The 18,159-nt window shown below is 42.1% G+C and overlaps 2 protein-coding genes across 3 annotated transcripts; both read right to left on the reverse strand.

The window, feature by feature from the left end:
• Positions 1–592: 592 nt before the first annotated feature.
• On the reverse strand, positions 593–12,254 carry iffo1b (intermediate filament family orphan 1b). 2 transcript variants are annotated; one of them, XM_084557928.1, is made up of 9 exons: positions 10,686–12,254; positions 7,438–7,498; positions 6,322–6,417; positions 5,854–5,994; positions 5,549–5,733; positions 5,295–5,421; positions 4,221–4,310; positions 3,886–4,016; positions 593–3,521 (listed from the first exon to the last, which is right to left on the reverse strand). In XM_084557928.1, exons 1-9 carry the CDS (start codon positions 11,639–11,641, stop codon positions 3,425–3,427), a joined length of 1,884 nt encoding a protein of 627 aa, XP_084414054.1. In that variant the 5' UTR covers positions 11,642–12,254; the 3' UTR covers positions 593–3,424. The 2 variants fall into 2 exon arrangements, with proteins under 2 accessions (XP_084414054.1, XP_084414053.1); XM_084557927.1 differs by lacking the exon at positions 593–3,521 and having other exon boundaries at positions 3,644–4,016; positions 10,686–11,664; positions 11,746–12,254.
• A 610-nt stretch (positions 12,255–12,864) lies between these two features.
• opn9 (opsin 9) lies at positions 12,865–17,323 on the reverse strand (the record flags this gene model as incomplete). Its single annotated transcript, XM_084557850.1, has 8 exons — positions 16,666–17,323; positions 15,909–16,059; positions 15,601–15,734; positions 15,101–15,239; positions 14,779–14,984; positions 13,600–13,739; positions 13,000–13,517; positions 12,865–12,910 (listed from the first exon to the last, which is right to left on the reverse strand). Exons 1-8 carry the CDS (start codon positions 16,904–16,906, stop codon positions 12,865–12,867), a joined length of 1,575 nt encoding a protein of 524 aa, XP_084413976.1. The 5' UTR covers positions 16,907–17,323.
• Positions 17,324–18,159: the final 836 nt, after the last annotated feature.

The raw sequence follows: 18,159 nt of genomic DNA on the forward strand, positions 1-18,159 counted from the left end.
ATAGCTCCTACACTTCAGCCTTTCATTTAGATTATTTCCGTTGTTTTTAAACTTTGATTCTGGAAAGAGATGCTAATGTTGAATGTCTAAATTCACATTTTCCACCAAAGCTCCATTTATTCTTTGAATTTTCAGTCAACATACCCATTCATTTTAACCCTTTGTATTTAAATTTTATATCTTAAATTTCTCATTTTCATGTAGAAAATCAATGACAGTGGTCCCTTGCCCTTAAGTGTTAAACAAATGTAAACATGTATTTAGTCCATTACAACGTATGTGCTGGTTCAGGCACTTGTCAACATACACATTATCACATTAGACAACATTAGACCACTTCTTCATGGTACCTAGTAAAGCAGTTATGCTCAGCGTTCATGCAGAGGTGGACCTTGCGGACCACATTTGACCTGACAATGTTGCCTCGATCTTCTCGACCTCACTGAGAGGCACGGGGGCGCAATTTAAAATGACTTTTCTCTCAGCCTTAACCCTTTACTGGGGAAAAGTCTTAATGGAGACACGTGTTGCGTTTTCTAAATAAAGAAATCACACACGTTGTTGTTGCTCATTTGCATCTTTTATTCATTCGGTCTCTCTCGACACATTACATACTGAAGCTCTGCAGTGAAGCTTTTTAGCCAAAATTTACTTTATCTTGTTGTTTAAAGCTGCAAAGTCACACATTTGGACTTTCAGATCAATACTCTGATTATCAGCAAATTGTTGCGTGACACGGTTTTCAATTAAATATTTGGAAGTAAGGCTTTCTCTTGTGTAAAGACATAAAAGAAATGACAGTTGTTTCTTCTTAACTACCATAATTTTCTTTTAAAAGCTAAATAGATCTCATTTTGTCCTGACCCAAAAATTTTGAAAGTTTCTTTTCAGGCGTGTGACTGTGGAAAGATTTCTTTTGTAGTCTTTAAACACAAGTATATATTCAAAGCTATATTTCCTTTATACATGTCATGTCAAAGCCATCATACAGTCATTTTGCTAAAAGCATTTGCATTTCTGTTGTTCATTTTCCTGAAGTTGAGATATTTTTAAATTGACTTTACTTGGCAACCACATACACTCACAAAGAAAGAGTACCAATGGAAAAAAAACCTCCATTATCGTTTGATTTATCATTTTTGGGGTGATCACTTTGGAAAGACAGCTCAGTCTCAAATGTCATTGACTTCTAGAGATGGTATCAAATTGGACAGTTTTAGTCTTCTTAATGTCATGCAACTGCCTCAGCAAAAGTCTTTTTTAAAAACACTCACTTTACAGACGTAACACCCAAAAACAGACACACTGGCACATGCATACATAAAGACTCACTCAGTGCATAAGGGGAAAAACAACACAAAGGGAAATGGTGCTTTATGTCTCGCACAACACGTCTCTGACATCCTCCTCCTGTATTTAATCAGTAGTGAAACACTCGGATCAGCTGATTCCAGCTGTGACACATGCACAAGTTTAACTCCTGTCCTTATTACTGAAACAAGCAACTGAAGTCTGAGGTGCAGAACAAATCATTTTACCTGGTTGAACGACACAGAAGAAACTACAGCCAGTACCCTATTCAGAAAAAGTGTCTAATAATAGCGTAGTAATGTAGGGGGATGTTCCCGACAGTGGTGATACCCAGAAGTTTGACTTGTGGTTAAATGTACTCAGAAAAACATAAATAAGGTAAAAATGAGGTATGTGGTATATGTTCACCTGCAACGTGAGGAAATATGAGTAGAAGAAATATAGTGGTCTATTTCCAGTGTGTCAATATTTCCATTTCCAAGTAATAGAGCCGAATGTTTCATATGATAAGGCTTTGCTATTTCCTTCTATGTGCAAACGCTAAGAGGCTCAAAAATAGGTTTAGTTATATACATCAAGCACCTTGGTGAAATAGCTCCAGCAGCTAAATTTACTCTTTTTTTTTCAGCAATTTCCTGTTGATTCACCGACTGATCATGTTTTATTTTGGCACACGGAAGCTACCTTATGACCATTTATGACAATTTTTCTTCACCTGCTATCCTTAAAGTGATTCTGCTCAACCATGCAGCTCATACAACTACTCACGTCTATCTACAGTAAGCATTACAGCTGAAAATAGAACTTTATCAACAGCTCCAATGTGATACTTTTCTGACAGCTTTCAACGGCACCATAGAAACACGATGGCTAAATTTAAAACTGAAAACCAACATGCGTCCCGTTGATGAGAACAACTTCCTTTACTGCTGTCAACTATTCATCAGTTGTCCGCCAATACAAACCTCAAACCGTCTAAGCTGCAATCTTCCTTTTGTTCAAGATGTGTTTTTTTTTTTTTTCTATATGAAATGCTGTCAATGAAAAGTTATTTAAGTTATTGTGCAAACTTTCAAGTCTTCCCACAGAGAAATGGATATGGGTGTCTCTGGGCGATGGTGTGGTTTGCTCTTTCTAAGCCTGACATCAAAACAATTCTGATCATTTATTTTAACTGCACTTGAAATACGAGATGTTTTGGCCATAACTGCTTCACTGATGTCAATAATGGCTCATGAACAAGTGCATGGGAGCGACACCTTCTTTTCACCATTGTAAGTATCGCACCTAACAACAGGAGGCGTGTTAGTAGTCAAACACTCAACTCTGTTGCTCCAGTTCAAACGCAAAAGTAATGTTTTTTTTTCCTTATTTTTTCCACAGTAGGTTTTCTTAAACAAAACACATGTCATGATTCTTATATGATATCCACGGTTTAAGGGTTACTTTGCCTGTGATTATTTTGAGACACGAAGCAAACTGTGAATGCAGCTGCAAGGCAGTAAAATGCTGAACCATGACATCCAAGGATGCCAATTAAGCTCTTAAATAAATGACTATTTCCAACCAGTGTAACAACACATTAAGGCTCAAGCTACCCTGATCGCTGTTTGTTTGATTGATTGTTTTACTGGAAGACTGTGAAGAGTGGAGTTCAAAGTGAAGTTCTAGTGACCGTACAGCAGATTACAGATTAGATGCTTATTAATATGATTTTTTATTTATTTTTTTGTTGGTGTGTGTTGAGTGAAAAGTCATGCTATTCTTTCCTGTAGCCTTATTGCATCACTAGGACAACTCCTGTTTGCTTATAGTCAGTTAAAGATGTTCAACCTCTTGAATCTTCACAGCATAATCCATCACAGGATTCTTTTTGTCAGCTACTGCTGTCTGAAATGTAATGGCAGAACATCTCCACTCAGAGTCTCCTCAAACTGCTCTGCATGGACAACACAACAATAAACGATATGACCCAGTAAATAGATATGTTCATATGTAAACATGGTGTTGCCGTAGCTATAGGTGTGAATTGCGTTTGGTGTGGTAATGGAGCTGGATGCAGCGGAGGTTACGTGACCACGGCCTCTGTTAGTGATGCCGCAGTGAGGAGGTGTCAAGATCTCCCAGCACTCGAGGAGGAAGGCGGAGATGCCGAAGACCTGTCTTCTCTCTGGTCACTCTCCTCAGCGGGCGCAGGTGCTGCAGAGTTACTGTGAGAGACAGAAACAGAAAAGCGTGATGGAACATGTAACAAAATAAATAAAAAAATCATTTCTAATAAAAGCTGTCTGTAAAGATTCTCAGTCGTCCAGCTCACGTACTGAAAATCTAAAATAAACCTAAACAACACTTCTGGACTTGTTTGTTTTGAAGACATGTCAACTCTTATCCTCGCAGCTTTATGAGTTCTAACCGACCGGTGGGAAATTTAGGTTTTTATGTTAGAACATCTGCAGGTGCTGCCCACCTCGGATGAGTGTTGAAACATCTTTAAGAAACCTGAAGCAAGTCCAGAGGGACAGAAAAATAATCAGTGATAAATACCAACCAGTGTGTGTGCGCGTGTGCGTGTACCTGTCTCCTGTCTGTGTGATGAGCCTCCTGCAGGTTTCCATCTGAACATCCAGGCCTCTCTTCATTGAGCACATCTCCATGTACTCGTGCAGGTGTCGGTTCATATCGCTCTTGGCTGTGGCCAGTTCCAGCTGGAAAACACACGATAACGTTGGTCAAATTGATGAAATCAATATATATCTATAAGTCAATATCAATATATAAAACAGACGAAAGCTGTGATACTGGGTTAATTTCATGACTTGAGAATTAACAAATGACAGCAAATGATGCAGTAATATTAAACATATCTGAAATCTAAAAATGCAAAGTATTAAGGTAATTAAGAGTCTGACCTCAATCTGGTCAATAGTCTCTTGGTATTCCTTCTCTCGGGACTTGAAAAGACATTCTGTGTCGTTAATCACTTTTTCCAGACAGTCCTCCTGGTAGAAAGGAAAGAGACATTTTGAGTGCATGTATAGAAATATAATACATATATATATATACACACACACACACAATGGATTGTTGAAGCATTTATAAGTAACCATATCATGCACATGTGTGTTTATCATCGGACAATTGTACTCCACTGTGATTGTGCACACAGAGGGCTGCTGACACCATGAATTCACAGATGTTCAAACACACATCCATTAAAGCACAGCTGACATTATCCTTCCATCAGCTCAAATTCCACTGACTAATGCAGCGTCTCCCTACAAAGGGACAGCAGACTGTTCAAATACCACACTACCGGCGAATGGAAACAAATACTTACATGCATTTCTCGGAAACAAACAAAATGTACAACTACACAGCTTCTGTCTGTTTGTTTGCATGCGTGCTTGCTGTAACTCGTCCTCAAATGGCTTTCCACAGAAGAGCACTGAAGGTCAGACGACTTGGCCGAGACTCTATCGACCAAGATATCATCCCTGCATCAGCTCCCCCCATGACATCAGAACCTTAAAAGCTTCCTTGAAATCTGAACCAACAATATCAACACGTGTGCAGCTGCCGCGACTGAAAGCAACATGGAAAAACAAGTCTCCTACAAATTGTATTGGTATTAAAATGGAACAAAAAAGTAGACGGCAATAAAAATCTGCATCTATGGCTACAATTTTAGATCTGAGGCATTTTTTTCCTGTGCCAGAGAGTAAATAAATCTCATTGCTTACATATATAAATTAAGTCAAGTTCAAATTCATCCTTAAATACTGACTGAAATTATGCAGTCTTAATCAACTTACAAATATAATTTCATAAACTGGAGTAATAACTGTGGCCACATTCATCGCCCCCTCTTGACCGTCAATGGTGGACCATTAACAGATATGACTGTGTTACGTGTTATGATCATGTCGTATTTAACTGTGTAGGTTTCCTCTTAATCTTAAGTGACTCCTGTGACCGCAGCCTACCTCTCCTGGTGGGTGGGTGGGATCTGGAGGCAAAGTGCATCCTGGGAAATCCTCCCAAAGAAGCAGAGTCTCTTCAGTCTCCTCCCAGGCCAGACTGTCGCAGTCATCCTCAAACTCACATTCACGCCTGGAATAAGGATATAAATGCACACACACACACACACACACACACACACACACACACAGAAACAATTAGTGGAGGACTGAAGGACACTTTCGTTGCAGTCATCACATTTTGGAGTTCGACCACTCACAGTTGGTTCAGCATCCTCTGCATCTCCTCATTGATCTGATTGGCCGAAGAACCACAATGCTCCTCATCTTTAACCACGCCTCCGTCGCTTTCAGAGGTGCTGACAGGCTCATCGCACTCGCTCCCGTTAAAAGACAGAGGAGTTTGTTTACGGCGGCAGTTTAGGGATGATTGGTTGTTAGGGACCTGCAGCAACATTTTCAGGTTCGGGTTCAGGAAATCAGAGCACCACGATCAACACACAAGAAGACTGTGACAGCAACTGATTCGGTAAGATTGATGAACACATCTGTAGAAGCAGCGTACCTGATACATCTGGATCACATCTTCACAGTTCCTCTGCTGGGCCACGTCACACAGACGAGCGGTGATATCAATCCTACGGCAAATGTCCATGTCCACCTTCATGGCTTTCTCCTGGATTTTACTGTCCAACTCTGACAGATTCTACAGAGAGGACAAACACAAAAACAGAGAAATGTTGTTGGAAATAAAGTATTTTAAAAAATAATTACACCATCTGTTTCTGATACAGACAAATATAGAGACTAACTAGCTAATGCTAACCAAGCTAGCTAAGAAGAAAAGTATCAGGAGATCTTTTTACAATCTGGTAACCAGCCAAGTTAGTTTTTTTCTACTGCTTCTTGTGTACCCATTCGATAAATAAATCCACTGTACAATGTTTCCATGGTGAAGTGTATGCTACAAAGCATCCATTATAGTGAGTAGGGACTGCTGGTTACACCTAAACGTTTAAATGACTGTGCTCACATTGCTCATAAGGCCTTTGAAGAGAACCAGCTCTGCCTTCAGCTGCTGAACTCTGAGAGCCAGTTCGTCCTGACAGCCTTCACTCTCCTGCAGGTCCTGTACACACAGAAGAAGCCATAACGAAATAAACAGATGTGCACGTTAGTGAAACCACAACCACGTATGTGTCGTGCAACAGCTCCGTCGTTACAGGAAGCAGGTACAGTATGCAGGTGGAATCAAAATAAAAGCCTTCATCTGCAAAGTGCACAAAAACATTGTAAATTCTGAATGCACTGTCAACTCTTGGGAGCCATACATGTGTCTGAAGGCATTGTAATTCTCTCCCTGTTCACTTATTCATATGTGCTACAATATTGGTCAGGCTCTTTTGAGTCTCGAGTGATGTTTTACTGTTTGTGGTCTCCAGTAATGTGGCGCCTGCCCGCTAAACGGGGTCAGGTACAGATTCCTGGCAATGGTACATGTGCGCGCACACACACACATAAAGAGGATGCTCACATGCAGTACAGGAAACCCACAAAGGACTGAGTTTATAGAGACAAGTTTGAAGTTGTTGTTTTGTTTTTTTTTGAATGATGAAAAAAAAGAAAAATACTCCTCTTTGATCATTTTCAATCGCCCAAGTGAGAATGAGCCAAACGTTCCAATCAGTGGACGTCAGTAGTTAAGGAAGGAAAAGGAAAACCAATTACAAGAGAGTGCAGCAGCTTTGTGTGAGTCAGGACTAATGTGTTCATGCAGCAGAAAGTAAACTACCAGTGCCAGCAAAGAGTCAGAGCTCAGAGCTCACCACGTCATCAAACAGCTGGGGTATAATCTATATTAAACAACTCCTTTCTATCTTTAGAGGCCAGCTTTATGGTATTTTGACAGGCGGTTGTTGAGAAAGACGGGAACTGATGGATCGAGAGAGAGGGATGACACGCAGGGAAAGTGGTGAAGACTATGGCCTCACCCTAACTTTAAACCCAGACTTCATATAAGCCGCAACAGTTGACATGCTTTTTGTTCTCATAACGTGACCGTGGAAACGGATTTATGCCCTCAAAACATAAGCACTGCAAGCGCATCTCCTATAAGTATACACACACACAGTAGTTTACAGAATGTTACCTCTTGAAGGTCTGCAATCTTCTGCTGCAGATCCATCCTCATGGTGTATTCTTCTTCCCATCTAAAAGACACAGACAAGAGATGAGCAACCCTTTAATCAGTGTCTACATGGAGAAAGAGATCAAACTGACAAGGATCATACAGAATATTCAATATTACACTGATACAGGTATGTACTGTCGAGGACTTTTCCTTACTCCTATCCTTAAGTTGCACTTACATACATGCAATCACCTATTTATGATAAAGGTCACTAGTCATAGAGCAGTCAGTGCTGGTGCAAATCTAGAAAGAGTGCACTTAGACCAGGTCTGTGTCTCAACCCCGAGAACACATAGCATCAGTCTTAAGAAATAAATACTTATATTCACAAATATATTGGGTGACAAACTGTCTTTACTCCAAGGAAGGTTACAAACAAGGACATGCGTAGCACTAAATATGTGTGTATAATGTGTGTGTATAAAAGCGCCACGCTGGGAGAGACACTTTCAGAATTGGGGTGGCAATAACTCATGTCGTCTAACTTCTTCTCTAGCCAGCGGGTGAGAGTCCTCATGTGCATTCATCACTTAAGCATCCTCGGCACCAGGTTGGGAAAGCAGACTGAGAAGGTCCCATTCCTGAACATCTTCAGGAAGTTGAAAGGTTATTTGACTTTACAGATAGATGTTATACAATTTTAAATGCTTCTCTCTTTTGCCAATCTACTCACTCTTAATATGCTGACCTTGAGTCACCAAAAAGCAAACACGTGGCGTAACAGCGGCAGCAGCAGTATAGGCTACAATTTTCCACTGTGCACACAATATAACACAGTTGATTGTGACCAATATAAATACTGAATGAGACACATTTGGAAAATCTCTCAGTAGCCTGAATAACCACTGATACCCATACATCTGTAACACCCAAGTAAAGCTATATACGCTTGGCTGATTTAATGGTCTTCCTCTTTTGGTAACATACATAAATACATTTAACCATATCACTTAACTCTTAAACTCTTAACTAAAATCATCCTATAAAACTTGGATTTCTGAGTTTAAAAGTGGAGGAATGACACGAAAAGGCCGACTGTCATTTTGCCTAATTTGTATTACACATCCACAAGAAACTATATTTCAGTCTGACTGCATGTCTGTGAATGGGATCATAAAACATAAATTCCATGTAGTTTAATTAGATTCTGGGTTTGGCATGACTCAGCGAGGCATAAATGTCAGAAGTGTGCGCGTGTGTCAGACGAACAGCAGGTGACTGACACATATATCTGAACTTTAATACATTTAAAAGCCTGAGCGCAGATCCTGTGTGTAATCTCAGATTCTGTGACTTCACAACACACATGCCCAGGGGAAATCCACTCACTGCAGTCTGTAGCCTCTTACAGAAAAGCTGTTTGAAATGCAGAATTCTGCGGCACATCCAGACCTTCAGGGACTACTAAATCTGAAAGAATCTGAGTCATGAAACAGGGGTTGTTGTTGTCGTAGGGGATGCTTGTCTGATCAGTAAGGTGAGAGCACGCAGAAAGTCGAGAAGTGCCTCCTTCTGCAAGCCAAGCCCCCATCCAGCAGTTAGAGTTTGCAGTGCATGCTGCATTGCAGATACAGTGTTGAGAGCAGAGAGGAGGACGCTGCGCAGTGGGAGTGAGGGTGGGAGAGGGAGAGACTGAGTGGGGTTGTGTCAGGTTTATGTGAAAAAATAACCTGAGATAGAGTGAGGGGCAAGGACAGAGGGTCGGTAGAGAGGGAGTAGGGATTGGGGACAAAAGTTGCCCTTGAATAAAGGTACACAAGCGGAGTGGATAGATGAGCTAGAGGTCAAAAAGGGGTTTATAAACAATGCAGCATGCATGTTTTCTCACAGAGACAGGAACAAACATTACACTATTAAAATGTATTAATACTTGGCTGCACATTTAAAATGGCAATGAATCTGAAGGAGCAAGTTTCACTGGGAGAAACAGGTTTTAATGTCCTGATTGTCCTGTCCAGGTAAAGTGACACCGACAGTCAGATTAGAGAGGTGGAAGAACAGCCAAGACTCCTTTCAGCAGGAGAACATAAGCTGTTCAAACCCTGAATGGGACGCATTATGTCACACACACACACACACACACACACACCGTCGCTCACAGGTAAGGAAACAAAAATCACGTCTTTCTGGAGGACAGGAAATTAAACAGTACGTCTGATCTGTCTCGGATCGTTAGGGTCGTCCCGCTGCCTCGTCCACAAAGAGCCCACTATACTGCAGTCAGGGCCTCCTCTGTGAAAAATGCATGGCTGCTCATTTGGACATAATATGCGGGAATTCACTGCTGAATGCGCCGAGACATGGGGCCAAGTGGACCTCACTCAGGACAGATAGCACGCAACACATGCTTCAGATTCACAGTAGAATTTGTGATGGTATAATCCACGTGAAAAGAGAATTCAGACTGAGCCGTTTCAGCAATGAAGTCATTATCTGCACAGACATCTGTCCGTCCTCAACTGAAGCTACTAATTATTATTCTCGTTCATCAATTCACTTGTAATTTGTCAACTACCTAATTTGTAGTTAGGTTTAAAACATTCACCAGAATTTCCCAGAGCCTGAAGTGATGTCCTAAAGCTGTCTTTACTTTGTGGAAAGTTACAGACAAGGACATGCGTAGAGTTGGGGTTGCCATACCTGTCATGATGTCAATAATGAGTTTGCTATAGGGCTTGAAGTACTCTGATCATTGTGTAGTTTGGTGTTTTGGTCTGTGGCCTCTCTGGACAAACTTGTCTCTAGATGACATCATCATTACTGCCTGTCTTAAACCTGCGCTGTATTTCAGGTCTCTCCCTAATGTTCTTGTAAATGAAGTCACTGGTGGGTGAGTCAAACTCTGCAATGCTACTTGACAAAAACATTTTGACCTTTACGCATTTAGCGCTGACCTTTATTCTACTTTAAATTTAGCTCCTGAAGCGTTAACTTCTTCCGTTGTATTTGTAGCAGCAGCACCTGCCTCTGTGCTCAGACATGAAGTGAATGCAGGGCCAGGCTGGAGGTGATGGATGGAGAAGCTATGTGCTGACTCTGCTCCTGCTGGAGACAGCTGGCCTGCAGCTGATTTTACAGCCCTGCTAATTCCTCCAAAGTAGAGCATTACACACACACTCAATGAAGCTGCAGGGCTATCTCATGCTCCATAGAAGTGCCCCTGAAGGATTGTTAGAAGAGTAATAAAATGGTTTTATTGCATTTACCTGCGTTTGTACTCGTCCCTCTCCCTCTTCACTTTAGCCAGGACATTGTACAGGGCCCTTATCTCTGGGGTGATGGTGTCAATCTGGACCCCAACTCCGTCGGGGTGCACCCAGGATACTCCAGGACTGGTCAGACGCTCTGCACCGGGGCCAAACCTGCGGGTGTGGTTGTAGGACCAGATGGTGCCCGGGAGGAACCGTGGAGGAGGGTTGGTGGAGGTCCCAGAGCCTGTGCTGTTGTTGGGGGCCGTTTTAGAGCCAAATCCTGGGGAGTCCACACAGGGGGAGGCCTGGCTGATAGTGATGGCTGGGTTAGTGGGATTTGTTTGGGTTGAGCTTGAGTTTTCAGTGGCTGCAGTGAGTGATGGTGGGAACAGTGTTGTAGGCCTCCTGGCTGAGTTGTTGGTGTTGTGGAAGGGGAGGGATCCGGGCCTAATCGGTATGGTTCCCACAAATCCGGTCTGCACACCTGCCTCCTGGGTGTGCGCCCTGTTCTCACAGCATCCTTGGCAGCCCTTGTTGACATCCAGCGCCTGTTGCAACTGCTTCTCTAAAATCTTATTTCTGCGCTCTAATTCATGCACTTTAGCCAAAAAGCATCTGAACCTCAAGTTGAGAGTTTTGAGGACGCTGATGTTGGATCCCAGGTCGTTTCTGAGAGCCATTGCTGCAGGTGGATGCGGCACTGCGCGGTGCTGATAGTGGTTGTGATGGAGATAAGGTGAGGGCGCGGTGAAGTCAGGCCCCGGCTGATCAGGCCCCGAACCGGACTGCTCACCCAGCAGAAAGGACGCCGGGTCCGGCACACCGAAGACGGCGTCGGGAAGGAGGCCTGAGGGAGAATCCGGGTGTCCGGGCGCCTGGTTCTGCTGCGGATGCTGTTGGAGATGCGTGTTGGCCCCCAACAAAGGATTCATGCTATGGTGTAGAAAACTAAAGCGCTGCAGATCTGGCATGAACTCGGACGGGAATTGTCTTCCTACAGCAGAATAAAATGAATAAATAAAACGAAACAGCCGAACGTACAAAGCAGACGTGCGTGCAAAACGCCAGTATTTACCCGATTATATAAGCAACCCGTTTATAAATAAGAATCTTATCCTTAAAGCTCAGAGGTCTTAGCGTCGGCTGATGGATCGCTGCTCCCTGACAGTTCACAGAAAAACAACCTAACGCGAGCCGCGATTGACAGAGAGGAAGAATACGAAGCAATGGATCTGCGCCTTGGTGAGATGTTTCGCAAAATAAACGCAAATAAACGAAGAAAAAGACGCAGAGCGTGAATGAATAACAAAGAAATCCAGTGCCACCGCGTCACTGAAGTTCTGGCAACAAGATGTGACCGCAGACAGGAGCAAGAGCAGTGGGATTGGAAGAGCCTTGTACCGTAAACACTGGACTAGAGGAGCGCTATTAACTCTTTGCTTCCGGTGGATCATTATCTCGTTTTTGCACCAGGAATACTTCGAATTTGGAGACATTATGCGCTACAAATCTATGACAAACACATCCAGTTAATAAAAACTTGAAGTGCATGAAGCTTTTTTGGGATCACCGGGTCCATTTGTGGTAAATTGATCATTAACACCCGTTTTGTTTGTCGTTGTATTTTTAGTGGCATTGGTTATAATAAAAAACAAGACACCGAAGTTAATTTTTAACTTTTCTTTGCAGGTCCTTTTTACCAAAAAATAAAAAATAAAATAAAAATAAATGGCATAAAATTGCATGGTTTTTCTTCTAGCTCAGAGTGGAGGGACTGGTGGGCAAATGGGGCTTTCATCAGCATCAGCAAGTAGAAGGCATCACGAAATGAAAAACAGCAGTTTTCTTTCAGTAGAAGTCATAAATTATTTTATTGATGCTTCTCATAGCAGACATTTTATATGTTATAGTATCTATCTATCTATCTATCTATCTATCCATCTATCTGTCTGTCTGTCTGTCTGTCTGAGAGAGAGTGCTGGATAGATCCTTAAAGTCTCCTCTTGTCTTCTGTCCATCTATACTGCAGTGTCTCCCCATGTTGATCCGAGTGTCCAAGAAGACGAAGTCAATTGCATTAGTCCCTGCTGGTGCATCCCCATTCCAAGAGACATTACTTCCTCGACCACCACTCACTCTGCTCTTGTGTTTCTTCATATTTCAGTTTTTTCTTTCCACATGCAGGGGTATGGGGCTACTCCTTCTTCTCCAGCTCTGGGAGTAGGAAAGGCTGGTGCTCCCTTAAAGAGAAGATAAGAAAAGGGAGACTCAAATAATGAACCTGTAGTATTTCCCCTGTCAAAGACAAGAAACATCAGCAAATTGTTACTCTTTCTCCTTAATTTCAGATAAACCTTCCATTCTGCTCTGCGGTCGCCTCCTCTTTGCCTTCTCTCGGCCAAACACCATCAAATAAACTTCATCCCTGAACTCCCTGTTCATGATCTGGTAGATTATAGGGTTGAGCATGCAGTGTGACTTGGCAAATATCACAGGGATCAAGGTGACCAGAGGTGGTAGACTGGAGAATGTGTGAGGGCTGGTGGTGGGCCTGAACATGGTCTCACTTAAGCTAGGGTTAATGTCAACAGCACTGTCCACCTTCTCCTCAGGATTGTAGTAAAACTGTCTGCAATATTCTGAGGCGGTCCAGTTGAGCAACGATGGGGCGTCCAGAATCTTTAAAGCTGCCGGAGGGTAAGTGGCCATGCCAATGGACTCCTGCACCACAGTCTGCAGAGGGCTTTCTGCCCCTTGATCATCTTTGAGGAAGAGGGCGGAGATCAGAGACACAGTGGCGTAAGGCATCCAGGCCAGGAGGAAGGAGGCACACACAACTGCAGCCATCTAGAATAAACATATGGTCAATTTTATCTGTGTGTTGCGGATCAGGGAATTACAATTGTATTTTTATCAATATAGGTAGTACCTTTGCAAGCCTCAGGTCTTTGCTGGCATGGCTGACAAAGGATGATGATATAGATGCTAAAGTGCGATTAGATTTGTAGACCTGCAGAAAAAAACAATCATTAATGGTGCTATTTGCCTTTACTTTTGTCCTGATAGAAAAAATCACGATGTGAAGAAGTTATATTAAATAACAGTATTTTTAAAAATTATTTTCAAAGTCCCTGGCGTGTCAGGATAAACTTACTATGGAGCCAAGGGCAAAAAGGAGTTCTGTTTCACATTGATGGAACAAAAATCATAAGCTGTGTGTCTGAGGCCATACAAACACTTTGTATTCATGCCAGCTGCCTAATGGTAATTATTGTCTAGATACAGCAGGGTGAAGGGGTCTGCCCTTACTGTGTTTTGTTTGGATAGTATAGCAGAGGTCAGCTCAGGGTTTATTTTCATTTTATCTTTGTGTTAGACAGGTAGATAAGTCTTTTAATTCCCCTTTCTGTTATCTTTCTTATAGAGATTTGACGGCACGCACATTCCTTTGCAGTGTTGTACCATGTGCCAAAGATGAAGGCAAAATTTGGTTTCTTTGAAGTTAGGTGTTTCATCTACAGTTTGTGTAATGCCTGCTACTGTAGACGGTCAGCACACACCACCTTGGAGAAGCAGGCAGCACTACTGGCACAAAAGTCAAACAATGAAGTACTGTGGTTGGGCCATGTAAAACAAGGTCCACCAAAAAAAAAAAAAAAACTCTAACAGGTAAAGTGCATGCTACATGTAGAATATTGTCATGGCGTTACCTTGAGGCAATGCAACGACTTCAGTCTGCCACTGATAGTAAGGTAAAGCAGTCAAAATATTCTAAATAAAGCGTGCTTTTAAAATGACTTATTTATTTCAGATGGATGATGTTCAGGTGACCATGTTTAGCTGTTGGTCGCGTTCACGTCAGTTCATTTCTCTTCCTGCCTGCTTCTCCAGACCGGCTACAGCATCTGCTGTAGGTAATACTAATTGTTGTACCCCATGCAATTGCGCTTCAGAGAAACCAAGTTATCCTTTTAAGTTTGTTAAACAATGTGGTCCTGCAGAAAGTAACTCAATAATCCTTTCATTTTTTTAAACAGTACCTTTGGGGTGTCTATTCGCTAACCTTCCTCAAAGTAACAGTGAATCTAGAGTCATGCACGTGGGCCTTACACATATAGTTTCTTCACATTGTGGTAATAATTATACAGACACATCTGTAACAGTCTGATTTTGTAACATGAAGCAGCAGTTGTCCTCACCGTCATCAGGATGGCCACATATGAAGTGACGATGGTTAGTGTGGGAAATCCGAAGCACAAAGTCAGCATGAGGAAAATATAGATTCTGTCGTTTGCAGACGACCTAATTCTCCACCTTTAAACAGTGACATGGGCATACAAATCAGAGGACGACCAAGATGTCAGCTGACTTTTATACATGTTGACATAATGAGGGCATCAAACAGGACAGATAATTAGCTCCTAAATTACCAGTTGATGGTGCAGCTGGTCCCATAAGGTTCCGGTCCATAACTTCCGAAGCCAAAAACAGGTAAGAAGGACCAGAATAATGTGTAAAGCCACACTGCCGCAATGGCCAGGTACACATGGCGTTTCTCGATCCATTGAGCTGGAAGCAACTCGCATGCAAACCACTCATGAACTTTTGTGCGACTATTTAAACAGCATGGGCACGTAAAAGCAAAGTGAACTCTTGGGAAATCTTGACATTTCACACGTGTACTTGAATGACCTTTAAGTGTTGCTGACGTAAAGTGTCTAGAATCAACAATTCTTTAAATCAATATATTTGTACGAGTAAAGGAGGGACTTTATATGGAGTTGAATAAGGATGTAAAGCTTTGAGTAAAACCCGTGTAATCGTGGAGGCAAGATATGAAAGTTATTCAAGTTAGTGGGTCAGAGGGATTTATGGTGCACGTCTGGGCCGTACATTTTATGTTTGTGTTTGAGGAAACTCAAAGAATTACCATAGCAGCAGATCTTCAGGCAGCGGTCCAGGGAGATGAGACAGGTGGTGAGCAGAGAACCGATGCCAAACACAAAGCCCTGAATGCCGTACCAGAGGCACCCCGTTTCCCCAAACACCCAGGCATGACACAGGCTGAGTGAACAGATAGAGAGAGGGGCTTTAGTCCCATCGTTTAATGGATCATCACCTTCTGTCTCTGACAAATGTCTGTGGCGTGCTACTAGATGTTAGATGTCCATATTACACGCACAGAATCTTCAGAGTTTATGCCTGACTACTTGCCGGTAATAAATAAGTATGCTCTACCTGGAAATAATGAAAAATGGCGCTCCCAAGAGGCTGAAACCAAAATCGCAGACGGCCAGGTTGATGGTCAAAAGCTCTGGAGGTCTGAGCTTCTGTCTTTTTCTCCAGTAGACTAACAGCACTGTACCATTGCCCAACACCGAAGAGACACCTGGAGAAAGTTAGACAGAGAGAGAGAGATTGTTTACATTTCTTCACCTCACCATGGCAACTTTAGGCCTCGGAGTGGATCAGTGCTGTTATTCCCCTGTTTTCCACTTCATCAAATGCTAATTGGCCGTCCAATGCGAGCATACACATGCTGCTCTGCAGAAATCAACCCAGAGAGCGCTATACACACATCAACTCATTTAGGAGTGTGGAGCATCTGTTTGTCCTCATCGACTTATTGTGTAAAGCAGACGGTGGAGCTAATCAGAGTATTTTGTTGCTGATGCGGGCAGACCTGCAATGTATGACTGTTAATGAAGTATTTTCTGGTTTCATGCATTGTTTATTATGCAGTCCGTTATAGATCCTTTAGTTACTGCACTGTCATTTTTTTTTATCCATACAGCTTGGACATGTGTACATTTTATATTTTATTAAACTCCACACCCTGCCTGTGGCAATATACTGAGGTGATGACTGATTGAAAATGATAATAATAAATTCAAAAATTCAATTTGCAGGAGGCTTGTGAATCAATAAACATTTCCAGTGACATTATGACACAAGCCTCCTGTGAAAGCATTTGAAAGCACTGAATTGATCTTACCCGTGAAGATAAGGAAGACTGCGACGACCACGTCTACAGAGGTGGAGAGCTGGGAGACGAAACTCGGCTCGATGGATGAGGGGACAAACCAGGAGCTCCTGTACGAGCCATTCTCTCCCATCGATGTATCGATGACAACTCCGAAGGCCAATGTAGACACAAAAACAGAAATCAGTGAAAAACACTGCAACCCTGTGCCTTCAATGCAGAAGTAACATTTTTTCACAAGGAGTGAAAACATGAAACGACACCCATCATCAATTTCAGCCGAAGTTTCAGTTATAATTTATTTTCTGTGCTCATAAAAACAGACTCTCCTTTTAATTTTCCAGTTTAAGAGAACAAAGAGCATTGAAAACAGAACAGGGACTGAGATAAAGCAGTATTTTAATTAAGTCCAGAGCTTTAAGAGTCAGAAAATTTCTGTTGCAAACTATTTTTTTCCTGTTGCTGCTCTCTGTACATACAAACCTAGAAGCACATCATCATTTCTATTTCATGACTTTAAGTTCAGTATAGACAAGTACTGTATCTAAAATATAAATCAGACAACTGGCGATAAATTAATAAGCAAATGAAGAATAAATCAATGATCATTTACTTGTCTCACTGAAGAAAAATTGACTGGCATCTATGTTTAAAATGTTCTTAAAATTAAATATAGTATAATGCTCCTGCAGATCCAGGGTAAAAACAAAGACTTCAGGCCAAATGCTTGATGTCCCAGGTCCCAGCAGGGGTTCGGTCCCATGAGTGACACAGGGGTCAACAGGGAAATAAAGTCAAAGATGAAACGAAGAATGAAAACAGTCACATCAAGATCAGAGAGGAAAAACAATTCTTGGAATCTTCCCTAAAAATCCAATTTTAGACATTTCTTACATCATTCTCTCTTCCTCCGTGTTATATTACATTCCCACTAAACTAAGCATCTCTTCTCACCTCTCTCTTGATTGTCTGTGATTCCCTCCTGGCCGTCTCTAGTGGTTCGTCTTCACAGCAAAGATCTTTTCTTATATTACTAATCATTCGTTCCCCTGGAGAGAAAATGTGCTGCTGACAGTGTGGCTTAGAAATGATCAGTGGAGGCACGCAAAGGAAGAAAGAGAGAGAGAGAGAAAGAGAGATAAACAAATAATATGCATGTGTGTGTGTGTGTGTGTGAGAGAGAGGGGCGGGGGGGGGGAGGGAAGGAGGGAAAATGATTGGAGAGTCTTTTTAAGAGTCTTGAATGCACACGTCCATCAAGGTCTTGTTCTACAGCACTCATTATAGTCATTGTGAAAGTACACAAAGCAACAAGGACGCTCAACAAATACACCACCATCAACCTCCTGAAAGAAACCACATGCTGCGGGGGAGCAACAGGAGCCTATACATGCAGTATGTGTTATCACTCAATCATTTGATAGATAACAAAAGTAGCTTCTGATTCAAACGACAATACTTGGAACCGAGCCTTGGTATCTTATCAACCCTGTATCAATAAACATC

This window comes from Chelon labrosus (assembly GCF_963514085.1).
Source record: "Chelon labrosus genome assembly, chromosome: 12".
Taxonomy (NCBI): domain Eukaryota; kingdom Metazoa; phylum Chordata; class Actinopteri; order Mugiliformes; family Mugilidae; genus Chelon; species Chelon labrosus.